We start from the raw sequence: 27290 nt of genomic DNA, 5'->3' as shown, positions 1-27290 counted from the left end.
TCAGTAGAAGCACTAGAATAAACTGTCCCGAGACTTGCGAGACGGGGAACAAAATCAGTGATGAGCTTTTACCACCTGACACTGTTAAGTGCAGATTCAAGAGTCCCAAATCTTTCTGTATCCCTTTGATCCAAAAACATTTTTCTGGCACTTTTCTGTAGTATTCCTGACACTTTTCTCTGAGCTTCTCCTGGGAAAAGAGGTTGGGAATTATCTATAGAATTGTCACTATTTTCTAGCTTTTTAAATCCATGGACTTAATTGAAGTTCTGGTAGTTTGTTTACAGCTAGTAATTTTGTGCCTGATGTCTGAGTTTAATCTAGTTCCAATTAATAATTCTGCAACAGAAATGAATGAAGGAATGACCTTACTTGGGGTATTGTAATAATTTACTCACTCCACACCCTTTTATATAGTACATAAGCCCAAAGATTACATAAAAACAGCCTCTACCAGGTTTTGCTTTCTCAACAGTACTAGGGAGTGAGTGAGTTCTTCCAGTGCATACTTCAGCATTACCCTCATATCTTGTAATCCTTCCTCCTGAAATGCAATTCCACTCTGCTCCCAATGGGACGTAACTTTGTATGTGAACATACTCATGCTTCCTTCTTCTTTCATCCAAATTCATAACTATCACAGTTATTGAAATAAATGGTTGAACTTGTTATCTGTATGATACACATTGCAGCTTTCACAGCACATGGTGCTTAGAATAGTAGCAGTGTCTGACTAACACAGTTCCTAGTTGGCTGGATAGACTTTAAATTACAGACTTCCTCTTGGAGACTTGTTCTGATGGATCCTGGTCTGAGCTTGGACACAACCAGCTTTTTAGAGATCCCAAAATTTGAATTTAGAGTGGCAGATGCTGTTGCTTCACATCCATCTTGCTTCTTTTCTGTCTAGTTACAAACGTCTAGACATTTTTTCCCTCCAAAGTGGACAGTATGATACTGCCTCTCTGGTAACCCTTCCCTATTTGTCCTGTCATTTGACTTTTTATGAATGTGGCTTTTACTACATTTTATTTTATTATACTACTGTCCTGTACCCCATGTGCTGTGTGTGGTAACTTACAGAGAACAAATATTTTGAATATGGAACTTCCTGGAGCTCCTTTTTCCTTTTCATTCACAATTTTTGCCTGCCATATTTGAATAAATAGGAGCTTCCTATAGTCAGTGAATAGATTACCTCCCCCTAGAAATTTCCTTGAAAATCCACTTCACATGTGTTATCCCAAAAGTTCATACTTGGCTGCCACATTGTTCAATATAGTCCACCGATCATCCATGCTCATAATATGCAGCCTTTCCATTTAATATGATGGACTCCAAAGATACTTAATTCAGTAAGATCTTCCAAAGGTGTTGCAGGAAATTGCCATATCTGTCACAGGCATGGCAGCAGAACTCCAAATAGACGTGAGATTATTTTACATCTTTCCCTGGAAAAGCATTGTGGAAAAAGGCAGTGCATATTTTTCAAGGTTCAATAACTCATTCCTTCCTCGCTGCAATTGTGGATTTTTTTTTATTTTTTTTTGCTCCACGTTAGTGGTAAGTGTCTCCATACCTTTTACATAAAGGTGCTGTCACAGATCCACAAGGCATGCTATGACTCTGGCAGTGTATGCTTCTAAGTGCTAGGCCTTGAGCCTCTGCTTTTTACAAAGGTGAAGCCCTGTGACTCCACTACTCTGAGACTGAGGCTCTGGTTTCAGCACATCCCTTTCTCTCAATGGCTCCTTCCACAGGTCTAAAAGAGTTTGAACAATGCTGGAGACTTGCCGTCTTGTGAGCTCTACAGCCAGCAGATGACACAGGACAGCCTGTTCAGAACAAGATGCCACTTACTAGTCAACTGCAATATAGTATTTAGGGACATTGAGTTAGAATGGTAAAGCAAAGCTTACGTGCACATGCATGTTACAGCACAGTCCACCCATCTCACCCAAACATCCAAGATTCCACCCCCTAGTTCATTCGTTAGCAACATTCTTACTACAGTCTGCTAACATGTCTGTTCTTTATCTCAAGCTCCAGTCATGCTGTTTCCACATGTTGTTATATCCACATTGCCTGGCAGTCCTTAAAAGATAATGTCCAGTCCTTCATCTTCCATTCTATCTCCAAGGTAACTCCATATATATGTTAACTGGTCTTGACAGATCATTCATACCCACCCCTACCTCAGCCCAATGTCTATGTGGTGAACACCAAGTCACTTCGTTGCTTTCCCTCTGCTGTGTCCCAAGAAAGAAATTACCTCCTTCATTCCTGGTGGGTAACAATACAAAAGGAAATGGGGAGAAACTGAGTCCTATACTTGGCTTTTCAAAAAACAGTCCAGAAATTTTCCACATTCTCCACAGGTGTGCTCAAAGGGTGTCATGAGCAAAGATCATATGGTATCTGAGTCAAAATATGATGTGCCTTGCCTATCCTGCTTACCGAAAAAGGGCCTGCACTGTATCTTATGGCATAATGGCCACTTCTCCTTAAATAGTCCCTTGAAATATGTGTTAACTATTTATGCTAAACAATCTGTTCCACTTTGTATTTAGCAGTAACACTTTTTGAGTTCAGGGCCGCCCAGAGGATTCCGGGGGCCCGGGGTCTTCGGCGGCGGGGGGCCCTTCCGTTCCGGGACCCGCCGCCAAAGTGCCCCGAAGACCCGCAGCGGGAGCCCCCCGCCACCGAATTACCGCCGAAGCGGGAGCCGCCGCCGAAGCGCAGCCCGGTCTTCGGCGGTAATTCGGTGGCGGGGGGGGGGTCCCCGCCGCGGGCCTTCGGGGCACTTCGGCGGCGGGTCCCGGAACAGAAGGGGCCCCCCGCCGCCGAAGACCGGGCTGCGCTGCGGCGGCGGCGGGTCCCGCTTCCCCGGCCCCAGCCTCTTACCCGAGCGCGTCTCCGGCGGGGCCTGAGCTCCGTCCCGCTCAGAGCTGTGTGGTGAGGGGGCGGGGCTGTGAGCTCCACGCCGAGCAGAGGCAGCTGCCCCGCCCCTTCCCCACGCCGCTCTGAGCGGGGCGGGGCTCAGGCCCCGTTGGACCTCCCAGCCCCGCCCCCTCACCACGCGGCTTGGAGCGGGGCGGGGCTCAGGGGCTCGGCCGGAGACTCGGCGCTTGATGCACTGAGGCTCCAGGAGAGGGGCGGAGGCGGGAGCCTCCGCTCTTCTCTTGGGGGCCCCTGCGGAGCCCGGGGCAAATTGCCCCCTTTGCCCCCCCCTCTGGGCGGCCCTGCTACAAGTTAGTTTCCCAGACCTGAAGAAGAGCTCGGCATAGCTTGAAAGTTTCTCTCTCACCATCAGAAGTTGGTCCACTAAAAGATATTCCCTCACCCTCTTTGTCTCTCTATCCTGGGATCAACACCGCTACAACAACACTGCATACGTCTTATGGCTCAAGTTAGTCTCCTCTCACTTAAACTGGCATTCTGGTTTCTGTAATAAAGACGCCTTCCAAGAATTCTTTTAAAAGGTGACATTGAGCCATGAGTGCACAGCACTGGTCTGGTGTCAGAGCAATTAAATTCTTGAAGGACACTCTTAGACTTTAAGGCCAGAAAGGACCATCATGATCATCTAGTCTGAGCTCCTGCACACTGCAGGGCGCAGGACCTCACCCACCCACTCCTATAATAGACCCCTAACCTCTGGCTGAGTTACTGAAGTCCTCCAATCATGGTTTAAAGATTTAAAGTTACAGAGAATTCACCATTTACACTAGTTTTAAATCTGCAAGTGACACATGTCCCATGCTTCAGAGGAAGGCAAACCTACCTCCTCCTCCCCCAGGGTCTCTGCCAATGTGACCTGGGGAAAAATTCCTTCCTGATGCCAAATATGGCGATGAGTTAGACCCTGTGCGTGTGGGTAAGACCCAGCAGCCAGACACCTGGGAAAGAATTCTCTGTAGTAACTAGGAGCCCTCCGCATCTAGTGTCCCATCCCGGCCACTGGAGACATTTCCTGCTAGCAGCCGCAGAGCAGCTACATGCCATTGCAGGCAGTCTCATCATACCATCCCCTTCATAAACTTATCAAGCTCAGACTTGAAGCCAGTTAGGTTTTTGCCCCCCAGCTCCCCTTCGAAGGCTGTTCCAGAACTTCACTCCTCTGATGGCTAGAAACCTTCACCTAATTTCAAGCCTTCCCTGTACCTGTTCCAGTTTGAATTCATCTTTCTTAGACATGGGAGACCAGAAGTGCACAGAGTATTCCAGATGAGGTCTCACCAGTGCCTTGTATAATGGTACTAATACTTCCCTGCCTCTACTCGAAATACCTTGCCTGATGCATCCTAGGTTTACATTAGCCTTTTCTACACCTGTATCACATTGGTGGCTCATAGTCATCCTGTGATCAACCAATACATCCAGGTCTTTTTCTTCTTCTGTCATGTCAAACTGATACATCCCCAGTTTATAGCAAAAATTCTTATTGTTAGCCCCTAAGTGCATGACCTTGTACTTTGCACTATTACATTTCACCCTGCTTGTATTACTCCAGTGTACAAGAGTTTGAACAGGGAAATCATTAACAATATACTAATTGCTGTACTCAGTTATTGACACTAGCTCCCCTGCTTGGCCATCAAAAGTGCATGTAAATTTTATACAGGCATGTAAGTAAACTAAGTGGACACTTCATGACATAAAGGGTCACGTTTTCAGCTGTACCTCTCTATGGGTACATGAAATTGATGTTTGCACATAAACTGGATTAGCTAAATACCCAGTCTGTTCTCTTAAATTATTTGCATACTTAAATGCAGATTTTGCATGTGAAAGCTTAGAGGCTGAGTTAGGGCTGGCTGGAAGGGTGACCATAAATCTGCTTCCGTCATTGGTATATCTGCTAAAGTTTGAAGTCTTTAAAAGCAGTTATTTAAGCCAAAAATACATGTTTGACATTTTATACACTAAATTGGCCTCTTAAGAGGTGGGGGATAAGGTGTTCTGAACAACATTTTTAAAAGCGAGCACTTCATCTATATTTTTCCATCAGTGGTGGAACAAAGACCCTCTTGGACAAATGTCTGAGATGAATCATGTTCAGCTTGCACTTGGACCTGTGTCCCTTGGTCTGTCTGGTTTTTGTTTTGGAAGGCGTTGTGATATAATCTGTTGTTGTATGAAGCCAGAATGGCCACCAGTAGACTCCTGTCTATATACTGGGTCCTCTGTTTTCTGCCGACAGATCGGGTTCTCAGTCATTAGTGCTATTCTCTAGCCTTTTTTTTTTTTTGCTTCCATTGTAAACAGTAGCTGATAGTTTTTGTTTGGCACCATAATAATCTGCAAGGCCAAGAGAGTGAATAAACACACAATATCTGCCTTTGGTTTTAATATTCATTAGTCCAAATAGATGTCAACATGTGCTGTCAATCTATGGAGGAAATTCTGACACATTTTCAGATATTTTTTCTCCCCTTATGTTTATGGCAGAACTTTTGGGCCTGCTGGATTATTGAGAGAGCTTTGAAGAAGGTCTGTTATGGTTGCGTGATCTTGGACGGGAGAAATCTCTGTCAGATGTCAAGCACTTGAAACCACAAAATAATAAGAAGCAGATGGAACATGTGGGGACAGCTGCTGTTCTCTTTCCCTTTCCAGAATGTTTCGCTATCCTTTAATATGTGTTTTCATTACTCCGTTTTTTCCAAAAGAATTTTGGCATCTACTTTTGAGCATAACTTCAAGTTTGGGGGGAAGAGGAGGAACTGTTTCATTTTCATCTCCTGTATCCAACAAACTCCTATGGAAGAAAACTAAAGATGGGCTGTCCTGTTTTTCTTTTACAACTGTTAAGAACCTGTTGATCAAACCAGAAATCGTATAGTAGTTCAGAGGCTTCCTGTGAATTACTTTTTCTTAAATGAAATTGGTAACTACTTGAAAGGGACAAATTTTAGGTCTGATTTCTCCGCAGGCAGGAATTCTGTATAGAAGAACAATGAGAGCAGCATTCTACATGGAATGGGTGATGCAGGGTTTGGCCACCATTCTAACTGGAACTATACGCTAGAGTACTGTAAAGACCAAATGTGGGCATGGTCCCAGCTGCCTACGTGCTGCTCAGTTAGCTGTACACAATGAAGAATGAGGCAGATTGTGCATTGACACATCAGCAAGTGGCGTTAGTTGTTTGGTTTCCACCCAAGATTTGGGCACATACTTCTGCTTAGTGCCATGGGCAACATTTTGTTAACTCTGCCCAGATACTTATTGTTATTTCCTCCATTCTTCTTGAATCAACTTCAGATCTGCTCTGCGTTCACCTGACAGTGGCATGACAGCTGGCAGAGGGCTGGGTTGCAGTACGTACATAGTGACCACCTGTATTTCAAGGAAGTAAAAGACAATTGGACAAAGCTTATTTTTAAGAGACCACTCCCCCAAAAATATTTTTTCTTCATGTTAGAAAATCCTGGATTTATATTACAAGGGTGGGATTCTACTCATGATCAGTGCTTGAACAAATTCTTTTTCATCTCATTAAATATTACTTTGCTGCTTACTGAATACAGGTGGATATTAGGCAACAGATACAGGATGTCCCTTAAAATATAGCTCAGATAATCTCACTGCGGGCTAGTTTTTTGGGGGGGTTTCATGCTGGTGTGTAGCAACTTTCATGTCCACGTACACACGCAACACTGGTACAAGGCCCATTTTCAGCTGGGGCCATGAGTCTACATTATACATTTATGTCAGTGCGGTTGCACCAGTGCAAAAAATATTCATGTAGACCAGGCCTGAGCATGTGAGATGTGCAGTGTAACACACTGCTGCCTTTGTGGCACAAATGTAGTGACGAGAGCGCTGAGATTAACTCTTTGTTTTGGTTTGGTGGCAAAAAACTTTAGCAAATGGAAAAGTAAAAAAACAGAACGCGTTGTGAGTTTAACAAAACATTTAATTCAACCTGCAATGTAGTGTTTTGTTTGGTTTTTGAGCTTTTTTTTAAACTTAACATTGAAGTGCATTTTTAAACAAAACAATTTTTGTATAAAAAAAATTGAAATGTTGCATGTTGAAAGAAAACATGTCAATGTTTTAGGAATATTTTTTTCAACCCAAACCGTTCACCAAATTCTACATGAATTCATTAAATATTCATGTGAACTGAATCTGCATTTTTTGACGTAAAAAGTTTTTTGGCTAAAATTTTTTCCCCACTTGTGCTGACATATGTCATTTTTGAGAGTGAAGTACAGTAGTAGGATCCAGTAAATCAAGGGCAGAGGAGAGGCATTCAAACACAAACCAGGGAAACACTACTGATACGCTATTCTTCTAACACAGTTTCTAGCGCTCAGCCTGCATGGATGCTGCGAGGGGTCTCCACTTCCCTTTTCTTGTAGAGCAGTGGTGGGCAACCTGTGGCCCACAGGCCACACGCGGCCCATCAGGGTAAATCACAGGCAGGCCGTGAGACAGTGTTTACATTGCCCATCCACAGGCATGGCCGCCCACAGCTCCCAGTGGGCGTGGTTACCAACCAATGGGAGCTGCGGGAAGTGGCAGCCAGCATGTCCCTGCGGCCTGCGCTGTTTCCTGCAGGTTGCCCAGCACTGTTCTAGAGCCTGAATTCCTACAATGCATTTGGAGGAACTTACTCTCTGCTGTTCACCACAGTTCCAGTTCCAGCTGACAGTAGAATCTATGGCTGGGTATGGCTATCGTGTTTTAGTGGTGTATGTACCGTTTCACTGCTGGTGAGCCAGAGTATCATACCACTAGAGCAGTGGTTCTTAATCTTTTTAGGCTCAGGACCCTCTTTGATTGCCTGTCGCAACCCAGTAAACAAGCTTTAGTCCAAAAAAAATCTGGATTACTAAGTATTTCTTACCCACAATATATAATACACAGTAACGTAATAAGTACACCATGCGTACCATAGCAGCAGCTCCTGTCCTGTGGGGCTGGCTGGGCCATACTCTGGGTGTTGTGACCTCGGAGGTCACAGCACACCACAGGTTTGGCCTGGCCCCATTGATGGCGGCTAGTCACGCCAAAGCTGCGTGAGTGGCATTGCAACTTTGTGCATGAGGTTCCAGTACCACTCACTCACTCAGATTGGTGCAGCCGGAACCCCTTCCCCTGCCCCCATCATCATGACTGAGGGGAGGCTGAGCCAAACTCAAGCAGGGAGCCAAGCCCAGTCACCCCTGTGAGACCAGAGCCACTCAAGCCACTGCTGCAGGGTGAGTGTGGAGACAGGCTCAGCAGTTCTGCTTTCCCCGCCAACAGCTTCACAGCGTTGCCAGGTTAGATTTTAAAAAAAAAGAGCAAAATCAACTTTTTAAAAGAAGTAGCTCAAGCCCAAAACAAGCTCAACCAACAGTGGAGGAGAAGCTGGATATGAGCCAACAGTGTGCCCTTGTTGCCAAGAAGGCTAACGGCATTTTGGGCTGTATAAGTAGGGGCATTGCCAGTAGATCGAGGGATGTGATCATTCCCCTCTATTCGACATTGGTGAGGCCTCATCTGGAGTACTGTGTCCAGTTTTGGGCCCCACACTACAAGAAGGATGTGGAAAAATTGGAAAGAGTCCAGCGGAGGGCAACAAAAATGATTAGGGGGCTGGAGCACATGACTTATGAGGAGAGGCTGAGGGAACTGGGATTGTTTAGTCTGCAGAAGAGAAGAATGAGGGGGGATTTGATAGCTGCTTTCAACTACCTGAAAGGGGGTTCCAAAGAGGATGGATCTAGACCAGGGGCGGGCTCTAGACTGTTCTCAGTGGCACCTGATGACAGAACAAGGAGTAATAGTCTCAAGTTACAGTGGGGGAGGTTTAGGCTGGATATTAGGAAAAACTTTTTCACTCAGAGAGTGGTGAAGCACTGGAATGGGTTACCTAGTGAGGTGGTGGAATCTCCTTCCTTAGAGGTTTTTAAGGTCAGGCTTGACAAAGCCCTGGCTGGGATGATTTAGTTGGGAATTGGTCCTGCTTTGAGCAGGGGGTTGGACTAGATGACCTCCTGAGGTCCCTTCCAACCCTGATATTCTATGATTTTATGATTCACTGCCCCTTTATAAAACAGATCTCAATACTCCTTTGCTTAAAAAAAAATACTACTGTGGTTATATTATTACTGCACCAGAACTTAGGATCTGCCTTGTGCTATTATTTGTAAAATGTTCATGGCCACCTGCACAGCATATGGACCTCAGCCTGCCCCTAGTCGCTGCCACACCACTTAGCTGCCTGTGGCTATTGGGTTTTTTTTTACACTCTTCTGTGTGTTGAGGAATTTCCAGCATGGTAGATGTACCCTGGAGAACTACAGAAGTGAGTCTAGTGAAGCTGTGGAGCACATGGGAGCATTGTCCTAGACACGCTTCCCACATCCACTGGTTCTTTCCAGGGAAGAACAGAGTCTTCTCCCTGAATCCCACAGAGGCAGAGAATGGTTCATTTCCCTTCCTTAACACGTTGGGGAGGGAGGAGCCTAACTTGGGAATCTTTGTTTAGTCAACCCGGGTTTGTTGTAGCGTAATCTTGTTCAGTTGATGTTTACAGTATGCATTTTAGGCAGAGATGAAAAGCAGTTTAGCTGAGAGATTCAGGAATCTCTTTAAGGGCTTGTCTACGCTGGCGCTTTACAGCACTGCAACTTTCTTGCTCGGGAGGTGTGAAAAAACACCCCCCTGGGCACAGCAAGTTTCAGTGCTGTAAAGCAGCAGTGTAGACAGTGCACCAGCGCTGGGAGCCGCGCTCCCACCACTGGGAGCTACGCCCCTCGTGGAGGTGGGATTTTTTAGAGCAGCTCTGCCACGACTACACAAGCCACGTTAAAGCGCTGCTGCTGCAGCACTTTAACATTGCCAGTGTAGACTAGCCCTAAGATGTTGTGAATTAAAATCTCTGGGCCTGGATTCCCAATTACATTGACTTGAGTGAGGAGGGATATCAGATCGCTATGGAACCAAATAAGCTTATGTATCATTTTAAACAACTTGTCTCAATGTGAAAGGCACCAGCTGTAGTTTGACCATTTCCTTGAAAAAAAAAATGCTTGTGTCTAATTTATATAGAAAGGTTTTATTTTTATCCTTCAAATTATAAGTTGCATTAGAGAAGAGTAAAGAAAAGCAGAGTGCATTGGGATGATGGCAGCTACAATAGAGATGATTATTTGCCCAAATTTTGTGTGTGTGTGTGTGTGTGACAGACAGAGAGAGAGAGAGACCAACAGACACCAGGGAGGAGAGGGTAATGAGTAAGAGAAATCATCACAGCTTTTCATTCTTTCCTAGTCTGACATCATCTGAAACATTTAGTCCTTTTTTGCTTATGTTTTAGTACAGTATGTTTGTCATTGTTTGTTTTTATACATTTAACTCATTGTGAGGAGTAGTCCTCAGTGTCAATTATAACTGTCTATGATGCAAAGAAAAACATTGGAATTAAGCTTCACTGGCTGGCAGGCAGACTAGAATTTTGTCAGGAAATTCCAAAAGAGTATAAATAAATTCTCTGTAGCAAACCCTGGGCTCCTTGCCTGCTGATGTGTCAGGAGTACGCATTCCCTTTACGGCTGAGGAAAAGTGTGCTTCAGACTTAATTTCCTGAAAACGAAACACTGAAACATTCAACAATTACCTCTTTGCAGAATGGTAAGTAAGGCTGTCAAATAGAGGAGAAGCTAGAGGGGGAAATGGATGTTAGCTTTGTTTGCCATTGGTAAAAAAAAAATGGAAAAAAATACCTTTTTTTTTTTATATTTCCAAATTGGTGTAATTGAAAGCCAACCACCAAGTCCTGGTACATTAGTTGCATACATTCTTGCTGTGGTTTGGTTTGTTTGTTTTAACATAAAGTTTCGACTGTTCTCTTTGACAGAGTCGCACTGTGTTAGGCTGCAGACTGAAGAAAGTTTGTGTTTATGGTTTACATCAACTCTGGTCATGGTTCTTGTTGTTTTTGTTGTCCTGTGTTTGTTACATACTGAGAAGTTAGTTTCTTGAAAGGATGCATATTTTCTGTTCAGCGATGTGCTTATATATCAGGGTACTTTTTATCTTCAGTTACATGAAGTGCCAGACATATTTACTTATATCAAGGTCTCGGCAGCAGAGGTAGCAAAATCTCCTTTGGGTGGCTTGATTGTGCTGCTAGTGATCTACTTCTAAACCACTGTTTTCAGCTATTTATAATTTGCTCATAAAACAACCTTTTAGGCTGATATTTTATATGCTTACTCTGGCTGATGCTGAACTTTATTAAAAAAAAATAAAGTTTGAAAAAAATCAGGTCAGCAGTCGGAGCTATCCAAGTATGGAGAAAAGGTGTTTTTTGTTTTGTAGGGGTTTTTAGTTTGTTTGGGTTTTTTTGTCTTATTCAGACAATGGTTCAGATATTTTGTTTTCAGATAATACAAATGGCTTTTGTTTTAAAGTATTAAATGCAGCATGTATCTAATCCCAAGTGAGGAATCTGTGCTGGATTTTCAAATGGAAAAACAAAGCTAACCTGTTTTTGAAATTGCATACTGAGTGCATGTAGAGTATATCACTTTTCTTACTGTCCTAAGCACATACCAAAAGGTAGCTGTCCCAGCGCTCAGAAGTGAACGTATTTGTGGAATCATTATTCTATAAACCAGGTTTTTTCCAGTTGACCTTACAGCTGCAGAGAGGGTGACCTGGAAATGGGGGTCTCTGCTATAGTTTCATACAGTAAGCTTATATATCCTAAAGAGATTAGAAACTTTCCTTATGGTGACCCTTTTCCCTATAACAGTAACCCTATGTAACTGTTCCCAACTTCTCACCTGTTCAGAGGTTTATAAACTAAGAAAGGTAATGACATAACAAACTCAATCTGTTTCTGTGAGTACACAGCTGTGTCTGGGTAGGAGACAAAGGCAGCTGCCTTTGCTTGAGTTTCAGTTGATGTAATTGATTGAAGAGTTGGTTTGAGGGTTAGGTTGGGGATATAGATATGGGATGGGAGAAGCCCTGTAGTTAAGACCTGAGTTTTATCTGTGTCCATCCTGACTGGCAAAAGCTAGCAAGAAGGCGCTGGAGCCATTGAAGTTGCTTGTCAATACTATCTCTTTAAGGAAGCACTGATTAGACTATCTTGAACAATATTGTGCCCAGTCTCATTACTCTCTTTTTGTTAGGGAATGTTATCGAGAAGGCTGTGTGGCAAGACCTTTCCAGCAGAATCTGAAGTAGTGTTTGTCCTTGATTTTAGCTGATTTGGCTTTACGTCTGAGCCAGGGTGACAGACTGCATGAATGCAGTTGGTTGGTAATCTGCTGATGATAGATGTGAGGTGTGTGTGCTTATACAGATGACCAGAAGGAAGTGGTGACCTGCCTTTGGACCCCAGCAGGGGTGGATGAGTGGCTGTGTTTCTTTCGTTTTGACAGATTCCGGGTATTATTGGTTAGCTGCTCTCCTCTGAATCAAGAGCTCTCATAGGCAGAGTTTCAAAGGGTTCCCTTCTGTTGCCATCCTGTTCAATGTGTGTATGGGCTTGTCTTTGCTAAGAAAAAGTTATATTCTCAGATCCTTTCAGATAACTCACAGTAACAAACATGAGGTGAAATCCTAGTGGAGACCAGGCAGATTGTAGTTTTAACTTGTGTTAAAGTCAGTCTGCCTAGTCTTCACTACAATTTTACCTCATATTAGTTATGGAGAGTTAGCTCACGTGAGTTGAGAATGCAACACTTTTCCTAGTAAAAATGCACCCTATAGGGTAACTAGGAAGGAAACATGGGCAGCTTCATCCTCTATGTCAGCAGTTCTCAACCAGGGGTCTGTGGCCCTTTGAAGGTCCATAAGCCTTTTCAGGGGGTCCGCCAAGCAGGGTTGCTCAGAGCCCCAGTGGCTGAAGCTTGGAGTCCTGAGCCTTGGCACCCTGTGGGGTGGACCCCCCCACCCCTGCCTTGAGGGGGTTAAAGCTGGCGCTGCCACCCCTCCTCGCTCTCCCCTTCCAACTGCAGGGCCGTGGAGTTTTTATAGTACGTGGTGGTGGTGGTGGTGGGGGCTCTCTGTGCTGCTTGTCACCCAGCTCGATATCTCCATCTCCCTCACACTGGTCTATGTGGATGAGTGATTTGCCTAGTGCTAAATGGCAGCCTGTGGCTTTGAGGCTGGTTACTTGACGCAGTTCAGACAAGACTTAGAGGAGCAACTGGGAAGAGTGACAAGATACTGTTGCCCCATGCCTGCCATTGGTACGCAAAGCTCACAACCTGGAGGTGTTGTGGTTGCTGAAATCAGCTGCGGTGCTTAAACTAGTACAGTCCCCTGTGACTTAAAGGAAGGGGCAGTTGGCATTCTCATGAAGTTACCTGCCAGTCCAGCACTGGCTTTTCCTCTACTTCAGCAGCGCCAGAGTCAGTTGACAGGGCAAACTTTAAGGCCTTTTTCCATTCAGGCTTTTGAGAAGTGTGTAATTAGGGGGTGTTTACTGATCGCCATGACATGTTAACATGAATAAGGTGGAGTTTATTTGTTCATTGATTGATCTTGAACCTTTTATACTTTAGTTTTTATGACACATGCCTAAAACAAGTGGCTAGGCATGTAATAAAGAGAGTGGAATAAAATAAATATTAGCAGATGATGGAGATGCATCCTCAAGTAGATAAATCATGAGACCTGCAGAAAGCTGCAATTTTAGAGTATGCTTGAAAATAGCCGGGCACCTGAATCTGCCTGATTTGCATCTGGTTTTGGAAGCAAAGTAAACTGGGTTGGGATGTCAGTGCTTGTATATGGAGACCACTAAAGGCAAAAGGAGCCTGCAGATACACCATGTAGTTCTTATGCAGCAGCACATTTGAAAGAGAGAGAAAGTAAATTTGTTAAAGCAACTTTTCTGAAGGCAGCGAGACTGTTGTGAACCAATACTTGCTTTCTGTGGCGCTCCCTCTGGTCCATGATAGCTGCCCACTTTCTTCTGATTGCCCTTTTTCCAGGGAGCTCTGGAATTTGAGTGGGAGAACGTCTCCCGTTGATACAGTGTAGTGTGGACCCTGCGGTAAGTAGGTCTAAGTACATCGACTTCAGCTATGTTATTCACGTAGCTGAAGTTGTGTAACCGAGATCAATCTCCTCCCATAGCATACACAAGGCCTAAGTTATCTTTTCAGTGGCCAGAAGGCTTGATTTGGTACACTTACAAAGTGTCTGTGCTGCAGTATCACCAAAACTAGCACTGTACCAGGAAAACTAGTACAACCAGAGAGTAGGCTTCAGCCTACAGTTTATAGGCCTCAAATGAGGAGGATTACTAACAGAGAAGGTAGATTGATTTGAGTGTGATAAGAATCATATTGTATTTGAATGCAGATGATCCTAGTTCAATTTTGTGTGTGTGCGTGTGTGCAATGATTCCTCATAAATAAGCATAATCCTTTATTTGGTGTTAATTAGCTTTGGTGACTCCTTATATCCTGCACTCATTGTCCAGACTAGCCTTGTCAACTGTCATTTATTCTTACCAGAATGCTCTTACTCATTAGCTGTTCTTGATTTTAAAATCAAAATGTCACCTCAACCATCGCTAACCGTGGAGGTACAGTGGCATATAGCCTTACAAAATTGCCACCTTTTGGGCTGCAACTTCTCAGCTCAGAGGTTTTTTATTTTTTAAAGAAAAATGAAGTTCAGCTCAAACGTGTAATGAAAAAGGAAGTTCAGCTCAAATGTATAAGGATCAAACATTCAAATAAATGCATGTAACTATTTTTGGCAAAATACTTTTAAAATGCTCTATTTATACTTCATCTTTCTTTCCTCTTCCCCTTTGAGAGATTCCAACCTGCCCCCCCCAACCAAACCCACTGTTTATTGCTCTTAGTTACTTCCGCATGAATGTAAAATTGGAAAATTCCAAGATAAGGCTCCTACAGCAAATTTAATTCTGCCCCCTTATGTGTGTCTATTGCATTTCAGCATGTGACTTGTAGACATAGTTATTAGGCACATTTTTTACGAGTACTAAAATTAGACTCGGCAGAATTCAATTTTTATTTTTTTATTTTACAGATATTGATTGATTTTAAATTTTCACAGCTTTGGGAAATTATGATGGGAGAAGGCAGACAATTTTTTAATGATAGCAGATGTTGATATTCAAAAAGTTAGTTTTATAACAGTTAAAACACCAATTGTCAACCTTGCATGTCAAAATATGCAAAGTAAATATTCTTAAATCAAACTCTAGTAAAAGTTCTTAGGCAAAGTAAGAAAAATGCTGCATAGCTGTACATTTGATGATTATTGATTGAAATGTTTTTAATCAGTTATTGTGTGTAGGGTGAAATCTACATTTGCCGATACTTACTAAAAAAAAGCCCCTAATCGATCCACGCCTAACTGCAATATAAATTGTGTAAGTCACCCACAATGGCTTATGTTAATTAAAATAACCAGTTACCTCCAGAAATATGTTGACATTCATGGTGAAGATAATGTAAATACAGATATGGAAAAGGTGTCTCACATAGTGTCATGAAAGTCCTCAAACTGTGTTGGACTGTTACTCTGAAAGTAAACTTTTTTGTAATTGAACGATGTTACTAAGGTCCCAGTCCTACTTATGCCCATATATAAATTAAGCACACGAGTAGTCAGGCTGACTTCAGTAGGGCTCCTCACATGCGTGAAGTTCTGCACATGCATACATGTGTGCAGGATTGGGTCCTAAGGTAGCACTTGAACATGCTTCCCAAAAATAAAACTATTACTACGTGTACCATGGTCAGGCACAAGTAGTCAGCACGCTTGCAGAACAGGGCATAGAACTGCAGAGGACTGGACTAGATGACCTCTCGAGGTCCCTTCCAATTCTGTGATTCTGTGAAAAGCCAAAGCTTCTTTCCTGTGATCTAAAGAAATGGTTCCACTATTTTAGGAACTAAACATTGAGCAGTAAATAGTCATGGGACACGTATAAACAAGTGAATTGATTCGATCACTTAGAACCAGACCAAAGTGCCATCACTGACACTGTTCCTGTGATGTGGTGATTTTTGGGGGAGAAAAATTAATTCAGTTGAAGAAAGTCTGTTCACTGTGGGCCTGATCCAAAGCCCAGTGTAGTCAGTGGAAAGACACACCTCTTGACTTTAGCAGATTGTGGATCATGCCCTGTATTCTTTGTTTTCTTAATGGGCCCACTTAAGCTAGAAAGAGTAAAGAGTTAAGGCATATGATCCGTACTATAAATGAAATTTCTCTATGACAGGAGAGCCGGGACAAAAATCCCTTCCTTTTCATTTCGGAAGTGGTAATGGAGTCTCTCATCGCTTTCTGCAGTTGTGGTAGCTCAGGGTGGGATGGAGAGTAGGTTCTGGAAGTCCATACCTTTACTGTCTATGGGAAACAGCTATAGCTATATCAGCTCCTCTTCATTTCCGGTTGGGAGCAGGTGTAGCAAGGCTGGAAGCAAGAAAAATCTTGTTCCTCTACAGGTTAGTGGTTCCTTCTCTGCATTTGCCCTGCTTAGCCAGAGTAGGTGATGAGGGGGAGATGATATTGTAAAACTTATTGTCATGCTTTTAAAAAAAAATCTGGAAAGGGAAAAATGAGATTTGGTGCTGTTTTGAGGCATAAGGAAGGCCTGACAGGCTTTTTTCCTCTCCTTATTTGCTTGATATTCCTCAGATAGAAGAACAAATGAGGGGTGGGAGAGGGGTTCAGAAAACCCATTAAGTTCCTTGCAAACACAACAAAGAACCAAAAAAGACACCCCCTTTTTTTCCCTCCCTTTTCTATGTTACCTTTTAAATTTGAGTCCGGCACATAAGAATACTACGTGGTTTCACAGTTATACCAAAGTTCTGCTTCTTTGCAACATTCCTTAGATCTTTTTCTATGTGGTTATTCTTAGAGAATGTATTATTCATAACATTTCAGTGGAAAGGGTTTTTTTTAAATAGTTAGCAGACTGAAAATAAAATGCCTGAGTGCACGTCCCATGACCGTATGGATTAGATGCAAGCTGTATATTCTTAAAAACATCTTAGATTTAGAATAAGCTTTTAAAATGTTTTCAGGCTGCCTTTCTTCTCTTCTATTCACTACTTCTTGACCCTCCCGGGACACTATACAGTAGTGATTTGTTGTCTTAATTAGCATGTTGAACTGAAACTACATCTGTCCAAATTCTCCCTTTTTCTCCTTTTCCTTACGCTTACGTGATACTAAGGCTTTTAACTAATTTGAACCCGTCAATTAAACATTGTCGTCTTTGAATCTCCCATTCAGGGAGAAGAAGTGATTTCTGTGGGCTATGCTAGCTCTGACTCAGTGCTTTAATAGACTGAAGTTCTTGTGCAGTGCATCGGATAGGATATAATTTAATGGAAATTGGCAAGACTGCAGTGTTTAGACAGAGCTGGTCACAGCAGTTCAGGAAGAGAGAACAGAACAGTGTGTTTGTTAAATGATGCCTATGTCCAGTTTGTGATTATTATTCAGCAGGGAGACGGAAGTGCAATTTGTGCACACTTCTAGATAACTGAATTAATGGTGACAGTAACACAACGAGGCCTCTACAAATTAAAAAATATTCCAGAATATGTTGTTTCACAACCACTTGTCCAAAATGAGCACGTACAATGTAAAGTCCAGCTTCTAACGGTTGAGTGTTCAAGCAGATGAAATAGCAATGCGTATTAAATTCCCAAGCTGATGACTTATATCTCTGTGTGTGTCTGTGCAACTGTGTTAAAGTTAGCCTTTGCAAATCAACATGCAAAGAAAAGAAGTTCAGTATGGCGCAATGATGTAATTTATGGTTGTCTGAAGTATTGCAGAGATCTGCGAATGTCTTTTATTCGTTGCAGTGTCCATGTTCAGCTAGCCAAGGACAAAATAAGAGGCTCAACAGGAACCTCTTTAGTGTTCTCTTTTGCTGCTCTTTTTAGTGGCATTGGGATTTCTTTCTCACTCAAAGTCCCAAGATATGCAGACCTTTCCTCTTGGCTGAATGGCAGATAGATACTCCTCAAAAGTTAATCAGTGCTGCACAAAGCACAGTACTACTCACGAAATGCTAATGGGGCAAGTGCATCCATGGTGCATCCAATATATCATGGCTAGGAGAGAAAAGAATAATGTTCTCACAGGGTTTTATTTCCTTTCCTTTTTAGTAGATTTTTTTAAACTGGCAGAATCATTTTCCATTCCCCTAAAATAGCAACTCACTTCACTTTGTTTCTGTACTTTTAAGCTTCACAGCAGAGTCTGAAATGGATGTGCCTGTAAAATGCGTAAAGGCTCGGCATGCTGCATCATAGATTTTTTTTTTCTTCTCCAGATTACATAACTTCTCCTTGTTTATCTGTAGCATCAAGAACTATTGCTGCAATGATCCGCCTACCGTGGTGTAATTGTGCTAGTAGAGTGTACCCGGTGTTATTTTAATGAAAAATTATGTGTGATTAACTGCACGCATCTCTTAAAAAAAAAATACAGGCAAGTAATTCTTAGTATGGGCTGGCAGGTGCAAAATGTCAACATTACTAAGATAGCCAGTTTACCCAGAGACCACCAAATTAGCCACAGCCTCAATTGCAAAGATGCAAGGAATTGATATGATCTTGGAGAGGCTTGATTTCGGTAATTTCCACCTGAATTGTTTCAGGGAGAAATATTTGACAGTTTAGCTCTTATGACTTAAACTTAAATGAGCTGTCTTCAGAGGTTTTGAGTAATTTTCCACTGATAGGTTAATTCTGGAATCTTGGGACTTTCCTGCCACAAAAGCACAATGCATGATATGAAGGGTTAAATGTTGAATAAAATGATTACTACTTTCTCCTTTATGGTTTTGAATTTGACAGAAAAATATAACTGGTTAATTTAGAAAACAATACAATCATTTCTATGGTATATGCCAAAGTTCTGAGTCCTTGTAGTAAACCAAATGCTTCTGCTTTCCGTAAACTGGTTTTACAGAGAAGAAAGTCAGGGAGAACATCTGACACATAAAGTGACACTGTCATCTTGTATTTTTTAAAAAACTAAAGCTAATTTTCTGAGATAATCCTTTACAGAATATGTCATGAATAAAGGTCTATTATTGGAAGCGGGCAGTGTGGCTGGTAGCAATGTCTACTGATAGGCTTGCCTGACACTTCTATTTACATATCTGTTTTCAGTTGCTTATAACATTGCCAAGCTTTAACTGTTTGGGCTGAAATTGTCCATACTGGGTGTCTGTCTCAGGCTGAATATTTTTGGAAATATTGAGCCAAAAGGCTTCAACAGTTTTTTGAGAACAAGGCCAGAAAAAAAAATTATTGTTTTGCCCATGTGAAATTCTGGCGGCCTTTTCTCTGAAAAGCTCTAGTATCCCCTGGCTTTAACAAATTCCATCCCTGCCAAATTTCAAGGACTTGCCTTGTGCCAGCCTCATGAAAAACTGCTGATATTTGACCACGTTATAAGCCCTTTTGAAAATCATAATTTACACATGCCAAGTAGAGACTTCCTAGAGCTATGCAACTAAAAATGGCAAACATTCAATCCACACTGAGCATGCCTCGGGGCTGCAGGAGGCTGAACAGGATTTTCCCTGTGATTGCAGTCCTCTGTGCCAGGACTGTGCATGGAAGCGGAGACAAGAAGGGTGCATCTCCTGTGTGCTTATCGACCCCTCTGCTGGGACCAGGCATTGTGGAGGAGGAAGTCTCCTGCATCAACTGCAGGGGGGACAAAAGCCAGATCTGAGGATGAGATGGGGGAAGTAGGTTGGGACAAGGAGGCAACTGGGGCTTAAGGCTGAGAGGGAAACTGAAAGTGTAATTGGGATGTGGAGAGGAGACCGGGACTGGCTGGGCAAGGGGATCAGGACCGAGAGCCAGGAGGGCAAAGAAGACTGGGACATGTTGGTCAGGAGATTAGGCCTGCAAGGTAAAGGATCCCTGGTCTGCAAGCCAATGGGTTGAAAGGAAGGAGTGGGGAACAGGGAGGGGAAATAGATCTGACAGGCAGGGAGGGAGTTTGGGGAGAAATGGTGCTGGCTGGACAGAGAGACTGGGACATGGAGCCGGGGGTTGGGAGACTGAGATTGGATGAGGAGCCTGGGGAGAGAAATTAGGACTTAGGAAATCCCTGGGGGAGATGGAGATCGTGGGTGGGGAAGCAACTGGAGGGGTCAAAATCAGATCGGTGGAGAGGAGCCGGTAGGGGGGAAATCAGGAATGGGTAGGATAGGCAAGGAATGGGACTTGAGCATGAGGGGAAGAAGGAAAATACTATGATTGCACCTGGGAGTCTGGAGAGGGAGACTAGAACTTCCTCGGCAATGAGAATTTATCTGGTTGAGGAGAATGGGACAGGGATGAGGAGACAGGAACAGGGAAGGGAGAGGACAGGAATGGGGCAGAAGGGACCAGGTGGGGCAAGGGGGGAGGCAGAAGTGTGTGCCCACTCAAGCATATTCCCCAGCTTCCTTCACTACACACTGTCCACGTTCTGCAACAAATGAGGCAGAGATCCAGTAGAGAATGGCCTCCTTCAGTACACAACCCTGATTCATCTCGTGTGGGAAAAATAGTACATGCTCATGTGACTAAAGACTGTTACCCCTTGGGACCAAGCTATTAGGGAAAAATTTGGGATCTTATGAGTTGTTCAGTCAGGAGGAGAAATTGATGATGGAGTCAGGTATTTCTTTGATGCAATCCTTTTTATTTACAAAGACTGTACAGAAAGGCCTGTTTCCCTGAACACAGTAGGAATAAAACAACAAGAGAGTATGTTCGCTCCTATTTCCAAGCCCCCTTTCCAGTCAGCACTTAGCCCAAAATCTCCCTCATAGCTTTCCTCAGGGCCATGTTCCCAGTGCTTGTCCCCACTCTGTCCTTAGCTTTCCTGCTGTTTCTTAATTCTTTGGTGTTCATCGCTGCTTTACGTTCTCTCTTTTGCATAGTCACACCCTCTATTAAAACAATACCCAGTGACTCCTCTACTCCCATATAGTTCAAATTCCTGAGCAGCCTCACCTGTTCCTGTGTTTGGTTGGAGAGCCCTATTGTTTCACTACCTGCTTCTCTAAAAGAGCTTAATGAAGTCTTAAGCTATCTTAAATGAAGGGCAGCAGTTACACCCTCTAGATTCAATGAAGTTTAACCCAATAATATCCTAACAGCATCATCATGCATACACCCAAGGGAGCTGAATTAAAGCTGCGCATGCAACCTTAATTCTGCCACTTCCTGTCTTTTGAGTGCTTGACTTTGCAACCTTAATAATATTCTTTATAGTTTTTCTGTGTGTAATATATATATACATACACATGGATATTGTTGCTGCTGATATTTAGAAATTTATTTTGGGTAAGTCCATGAGTAAAAACATCAAGACCCCAGTCTGAAACTGAAGTGTTTTATCTGGCAGTCCAACCCCATGCTGTCAATTGCAGGGTTGGCGCCTCCCCTCCCTTTTTTAGTGCATACACCCACCAACTACAAGCTCAGTTTTGCTGCTACGACTGCAAATCACCATTTTTCAGGACCTTTGTTACAGTGTGAGTTCTCCCTGACCATTGAGGAAAGTGTGGTGCCCACAGGTTGCTGCAGGAGTGAGGAAGCACAAGTGACTGAGAGGAAGGATGGTTCAGTAGTTAGGACAGTACCCTAGGAATTGGGAGATCCAGGTTCGATTTCTTGTTCCTCCACAGACTTCCTGTTGTGACCTTGGGCAAGTCTCTGAGCCTCAGTTCCCCATCTGTAAAATGGGGATAATAGCATTCCTGGCCTCACAGGGGAGTTCTGAGGATAAATGCATTGAAGATTGTGAAGTGCTTTGGAATCTACTGATTAAAAGTGCTATTAAGAGACACATGATATTATGATCCTCAACAAAACAGTGAAACTGACTAGTATTTATTTGTATTACTGTTGCATCTAGGAGCCCTAGTCATGGAACGGGACCCTTCCCTAGTCATGGAATGGGACCCTGTTGTGCTAGGCTCTGTACGTATGCAAAACAAAAAGATGGTACCTCTGTTGAAGAGCTTACAATTTAAATAGACAAGACAGACCTAAGGTGCGGGAAAGAGTGTCGAGCAGGTCGAGTGAACAGTGTGATGGCGTCAAAAGTCATATTAGTTCCACAATTTTTATTTATTTATTTTTTGGTTGGTTGGGTTAGTGAGGAAGGGATAAGCTGAAGGGGGAGCGACTGAGGACAGGAAAGGGAAGAGTAGGGTAAGAGGAGTGACTCTCTGAGATGAAGAGACTGTGAGGGAGAGGGAGGGTTAGTGCAAATACCCAATCAGCACAGGGCAGAGAAATACCAGTCAGAACTATGAAAAGTTTTCCAAAGCACCAAAAGTATGCTTTGGTCAAATTGACTGAGTAAACTGAAAAACCTAGAGATTTCTTTATTCTAATCTTTGTTGCTGCATTCTTAGGTGTCACTTCTAGCAATAGTAGATTCAAGGTGATTTTTTGTTTAAGTTGCGTATGTCCCTTTAAAAGGGACACCAATTTAAAATGTAGTCATATTCAGAAAATGAGCTAGAAGTTGTTTTCAGGTACTATCGCTGCCTGCAATAGCCTGTGTTTCTTTGTTGGGGGAATACTGGAGGGGTAGCCAGTTTAGCAAACATACAATAGTAGCTTGTAAACCCAAGTGCCAGATCAACTTTATATGCCCAGAGACTGTGAACAGTTGTTTTTAAGGAGGAACTAAAATACAGTAAATATATACAGTAAAAAGAAATGTATATGCAAATTAACAATGATTCATGGGTGAGGAGGGGACAGAGGAGAAAATGGATGGAGATTACTGCACCTTTAAAAGATTAACAGTTCTCTTATTAAGACGATAGAGCATGGTGACTGCTGAGGTTCCTTACGGGTGCTAAAAAGGCAGTAGTTTTCAGTTCTGCTGTAGAACAGAACTCATTGGTGAAAGCTTAGCCTATGAAAATGTGCTCTGCTTGGCTAAGTTTACACTAATGTGGACTTTTTTCCTTAAGGGGTGAAGAATGAGAAAGTTGAGAGGCAGGGCTTTAGTGAACAGAGAGCTTGTTGAAGCTAGGACGGCAAGGAGAAAAATCAGAGGCCTTGTTTTATTTGGATGGAAAATGTATGGTCTGAGAGCAGAGATATGTAGCTAATTCAGGTAACTGGAAAACTAACTTTTATTGTTTGCCCTGCAGTTCTAAAGTACCTGATTCCTCTAGTGAGTTACGATTTGTTTTTGTGCGGAAGGAGGAGCAGGCTCTGCAGCGACCTCATGTATAAACGTTCTGTCTGCAGAAGCACAGCAGATTTGGCGAAGTTTTATTTAGAATGCTTTGGTGGCATGTGAGTCCAGTGTCTGCAGGAAGCTGTGCTGTCCTGACATCTGAGCTGGCGGTTTCTCTTTTGGCTGTGGAATTTTAGACTGCATTGGAAACAGGTCTCGCTGCATATTTTTAGTGTATGGACTTCATGCAGGATTGAAATATAAAAGAGACAGATTCACAGACACACATCAGTGTGCTCCCAAGCAAGAAGAGAGCCTGTATTGCTGCTCAGACTTAAAACTGATCTGAAATTATTTTAACCTTTTTAAAAACTGTTGCCTGAAGTCTAACTGCATTGGTAAATTAGGGAGGAATGATTTCTGTGTAATCCTTTTAATACTCCCTGAAGGGAGCACTGTCTCCAGATGGTTCACTGCAGCACAAAGAATCACCTGATCCTTTCATGACAGACTAGCACTAGTCTGTGTGAAAGTTTGTTGTGATGTGGTCGTACTGCAGAAGTTCCACAAAGTATCATTTCATGCTATCAGTAATGACTTTTGTGGTGCCTTCATAAATTAAAACAACATATTTACATAAGTTTACTTATGATTTCAGCATTAGATCTGTGTGTGCATGAGAGAGAGGGAGAGATGTTTTTCAAGGTAAATTAAGACAGACAAGTAATATGTCTATTCATAGCACAGACTGAACGTTATAAGTTGGAAGAGTGTAATTATCTTTTGCTTTTCAGCTGTATAGTTTAGCCAGAAGTAGCTTTTTTTATATATGTTAAATGTATTGATTTTGGTTTTTTTCCTACAGAAAAAGAGGAAGGTGTTCTGAGTGGAGAAGATGACAAAGAACAGAAAGATCCCTATTTTGTGGAAACTCCTTACGGCTACCAGTTAGACTTGGATTTTCTCAAGTATGTGGATGATATACAAAAGGGAAACACGATTAAGAAATTAAATATCCAGAAGAAGAGGAAACTAGTACCAACTTTTACAGGTACCAAGAACTCCAGTGGCCAATACAGTGGGTGGACCTCAACAGAGTCTCTCTCTTCGTCAAACAGTGATGAGAATAAGCAGTCCTCCTTTGCAGCAAGGAATCAAGTAGCATCGTCTGTCACTGCAAGGCCATCAGTTTCCTTTGAAGCCTCTCCTACCTTCTTAACCATTCCTGAGAGCAGACAACTTGCCCCTCCTTCACCACAGCTTCCAAGGCACAATCTTCATGTAACAAAAACTCTCATGGAAACCCGGAGAAGACTTGAACAGGAGAAGGTTATAATGCAGGTGACTCCAGGGGATGTCCGCAGGCCCAGGCTTTCCAGCTTTGGAGGCTTGGGCTCAGCAAGCTCCCTTCCTTCCTTTGTAGGATCTAGTGGGCACAATCAGATGTCTCAACAGCTTCAAAATGGGTACCAGGGTAATGGAGACTATAATGTCTATCTTGCTTCCTCTTTGGGCAGCTCCATCCGTCATAGCCCATTGAGTTCAGGAATATCAACCCCTGTGACCAATGTGAGCCCAGTGCATTTGCAGCATATCAGGGAACAAATGGCAGTTGCCCTCAAACGCCTCAAGGAGCTTGAGGAACAAGTCAAAACTATTCCTGTGCTCCAGGTCAAGATTTCAGTATTACAGGAAGAGAAAAGACAGATGATGGCGGAACTCAAAAGCCAAAGAATACCCAATCAAAATGACACTTATGGCTTCAGAAAGCGATCTTATAGTGCGGGAAACGCAGAGCAATGGGGACATCTGTCTCAGGTCAGAAGAGGAGGTGAATTATATATAGACTGTGAGGAAGAAGTGGAGCAGAACTTACAGAGGACAGAGGAGTTTAGGCAATTGACTTTTGAAATGCAAGCATTGGAGAGAAAAATCCAGGACAGCAGCTATGAAATCCCATCTAATCTTCGGACGAACAGAGAAAATCTAACAAAAGAAAGCAGGTCGGTTGCTGTGGGTGCTGATGAAAATATGAATGATGTGGTTATATATAACAGGTCTTCCCGACCATGCACGGAGGTAGCAGTAGGAACAGAGAAAGAAACTAGAGATTCTGGGGTTGGGGTGACAGAGGTGATGCTTGGCATCACCACAGAAGCTGAAAAAGAAATAGAGCTTCAGCAACAGACCATTGAAGCCCTGAAGGGGAAGATCTACAGACTGGAGGTTCAATTAAAAGAAACTACTCATGATAGGGAAATGACCAAATTAAAACAAGAGCTGCAGGCAGCTGGATCTAGGAAAAAAGTGGATAAAGCATTGATGGCTCAACCTCTGGTTTTCAGCAGAATGGTTGAAGCTGTCGTACAAACAAGAGACCAAATGGTAGGAGATCATGTGGATATTGCTGACTCCTGTGTGGGGAACCATCTACAAATGAGAGATATTGGAATCTCCTGCAGGCCTAATTTGCAGAGTACAGCTGTGGGTCCAGAACTGCTAATGAATCGATGGCTTGTGAAGGAGAGAGCAGACATGCGTGACCAATGCACGGGGAGATCTACTGAGATGTGCGACAAGAATGTGGGCACAGAAATGAGTGTTTGTGAAACTGGCATCAACACAGAAGAGTCTGTGGATAATTTGAGTCTCTGCAAGACAGAAGCGGAAATCAAGGAAGTACGGTCGATAGGTTGTGGAGATTGTTCAGTGAATGTGACTGTTTGTCCACCAAAGGAGTGTGTGTCTCGCAGCACAAACACAGAGGTTGTTTGCAAAGTAGAATCTGCAGTTATGGCAATGCCTCAGACAGCTACCCAGCAAACCAGTACAGTATTGGCAATGGTGAACCAGTTCACCAATACAGAAACCGCTTCTCTGATGGATTCCAGCACAAACACCATTTTGAACACTTACGATAAACAGACTAACACTGTGAGTGTCGAGTTGCGGACTGTAGCAGTGGGAGATGGTCGGGTAAAGGACATAAACATATCTGCCAAAACTCGTTCTGTTGGAGTGGGAACCTTGCTTTCTAGTGACTCTAGCTTTGACAAGCCATCTGTGATAAAGACCAAGGATTGTGGAGTAGGGCAGATAAACATTCATGAGAACTATCTTGTTGGTCTTAAAATGAGAAATATTGCGTGTGGTCCCCCGCCATTGTCTGTTGTGTCAGCCAGTACCAGAAGCATTGGTGTTGGGGATGAGCCTGTGTATGAACCTGTGAGCATTTTAGTGGAAAGTCCTCTCCCTCCACCTGAAATGAGGACTGGCTTGGATCACTACATTGAGCGAGTACAGAAGCTGCTGCAGGAACAACAGATGCTGCTAACTGAAAACTACAGTGAACTGGCAGAAGCTTTTGGAGAACCACACTCGCAAATTGGATCTCTGAATTCTCAGCTCATAAACACCCTTTCGTCTATCAACTCTGTCATGAAATACGCAAGCACTGAGGAGCTGCGGAACTTAGACATCCAGAAACAGGGTATGGACAGAAGTGCTACCCCAGGTATGTTGAGTATGTGTGCATTCCTGTCACTCTCAGAAGGTGGGGAAGAATAGTGCTGAGCTTGTAGAAATGCTTAAATAGATATATAGTAAAAACATCCGGTGATTGGGTGACGTGACAGAATTTAACCTGGGATATTTATCAATTTTTATGATTTAAGATTATTCAGATTGACATCGTTTTTGCTCCCCTTTCCCTTCTTAATGGCAGAGTGCAGCTTTTTAAAACCATGGCAAGCCATGTTTGACTTTCCTATAAGCCACATTCATCTTTTGTAAGTTGAATATTCTAGCTGATGATGAGGCATCTTCGGCCTCTTTCTCAAAGGTCAGTGGCTTTGCTTTCACATTCTTCATTCATCTTCTCGTGTCCCAGTTAGACCACTGTTAGGTACTGTTCCCCCCTCTGTTAGCGTTGATTACCACTAAAGAATGTTTAGTAACAAGAACATCTATGTTTCAGTAAGCGCTTGTAATAGTCTCCAGTTACAGCAGTACATTTGCAAGGCATAAGAAATATTGACTACTTGGGTTTTAGTGGTGCTCGGGTGAGGCTTAAATATTTTTTTCTCGGTGTCCTGTTTATT

The 27290-nt window shown here is 43.0% G+C and overlaps 1 protein-coding gene across 1 annotated transcript in view; it reads left to right on the top strand.

The window, feature by feature from the left end:
• Positions 1-27290, top strand: part of KANK1 (KN motif and ankyrin repeat domains 1) — a 64474-nt gene that overhangs the window by 9788 nt on the left and 27396 nt on the right. Inside the window, exon 2 of the mRNA XM_045020533.1 lies at positions 24056-26704. Coding sequence (XP_044876468.1) covers positions 24056-26704 — 2649 coding nt within the window. The remainder of the gene's footprint in view (positions 1-24055; positions 26705-27290) is intronic.

Source organism: Mauremys mutica, chromosome 6, assembly GCF_020497125.1.
Source record: "Mauremys mutica isolate MM-2020 ecotype Southern chromosome 6, ASM2049712v1, whole genome shotgun sequence".
Taxonomy (NCBI): Eukaryota; Metazoa; Chordata; order Testudines; family Geoemydidae; genus Mauremys; species Mauremys mutica.
The sequence above is the reverse complement of the archived record's forward strand: the minus strand, read 5'-3'. Positions and strand labels throughout refer to the sequence as shown.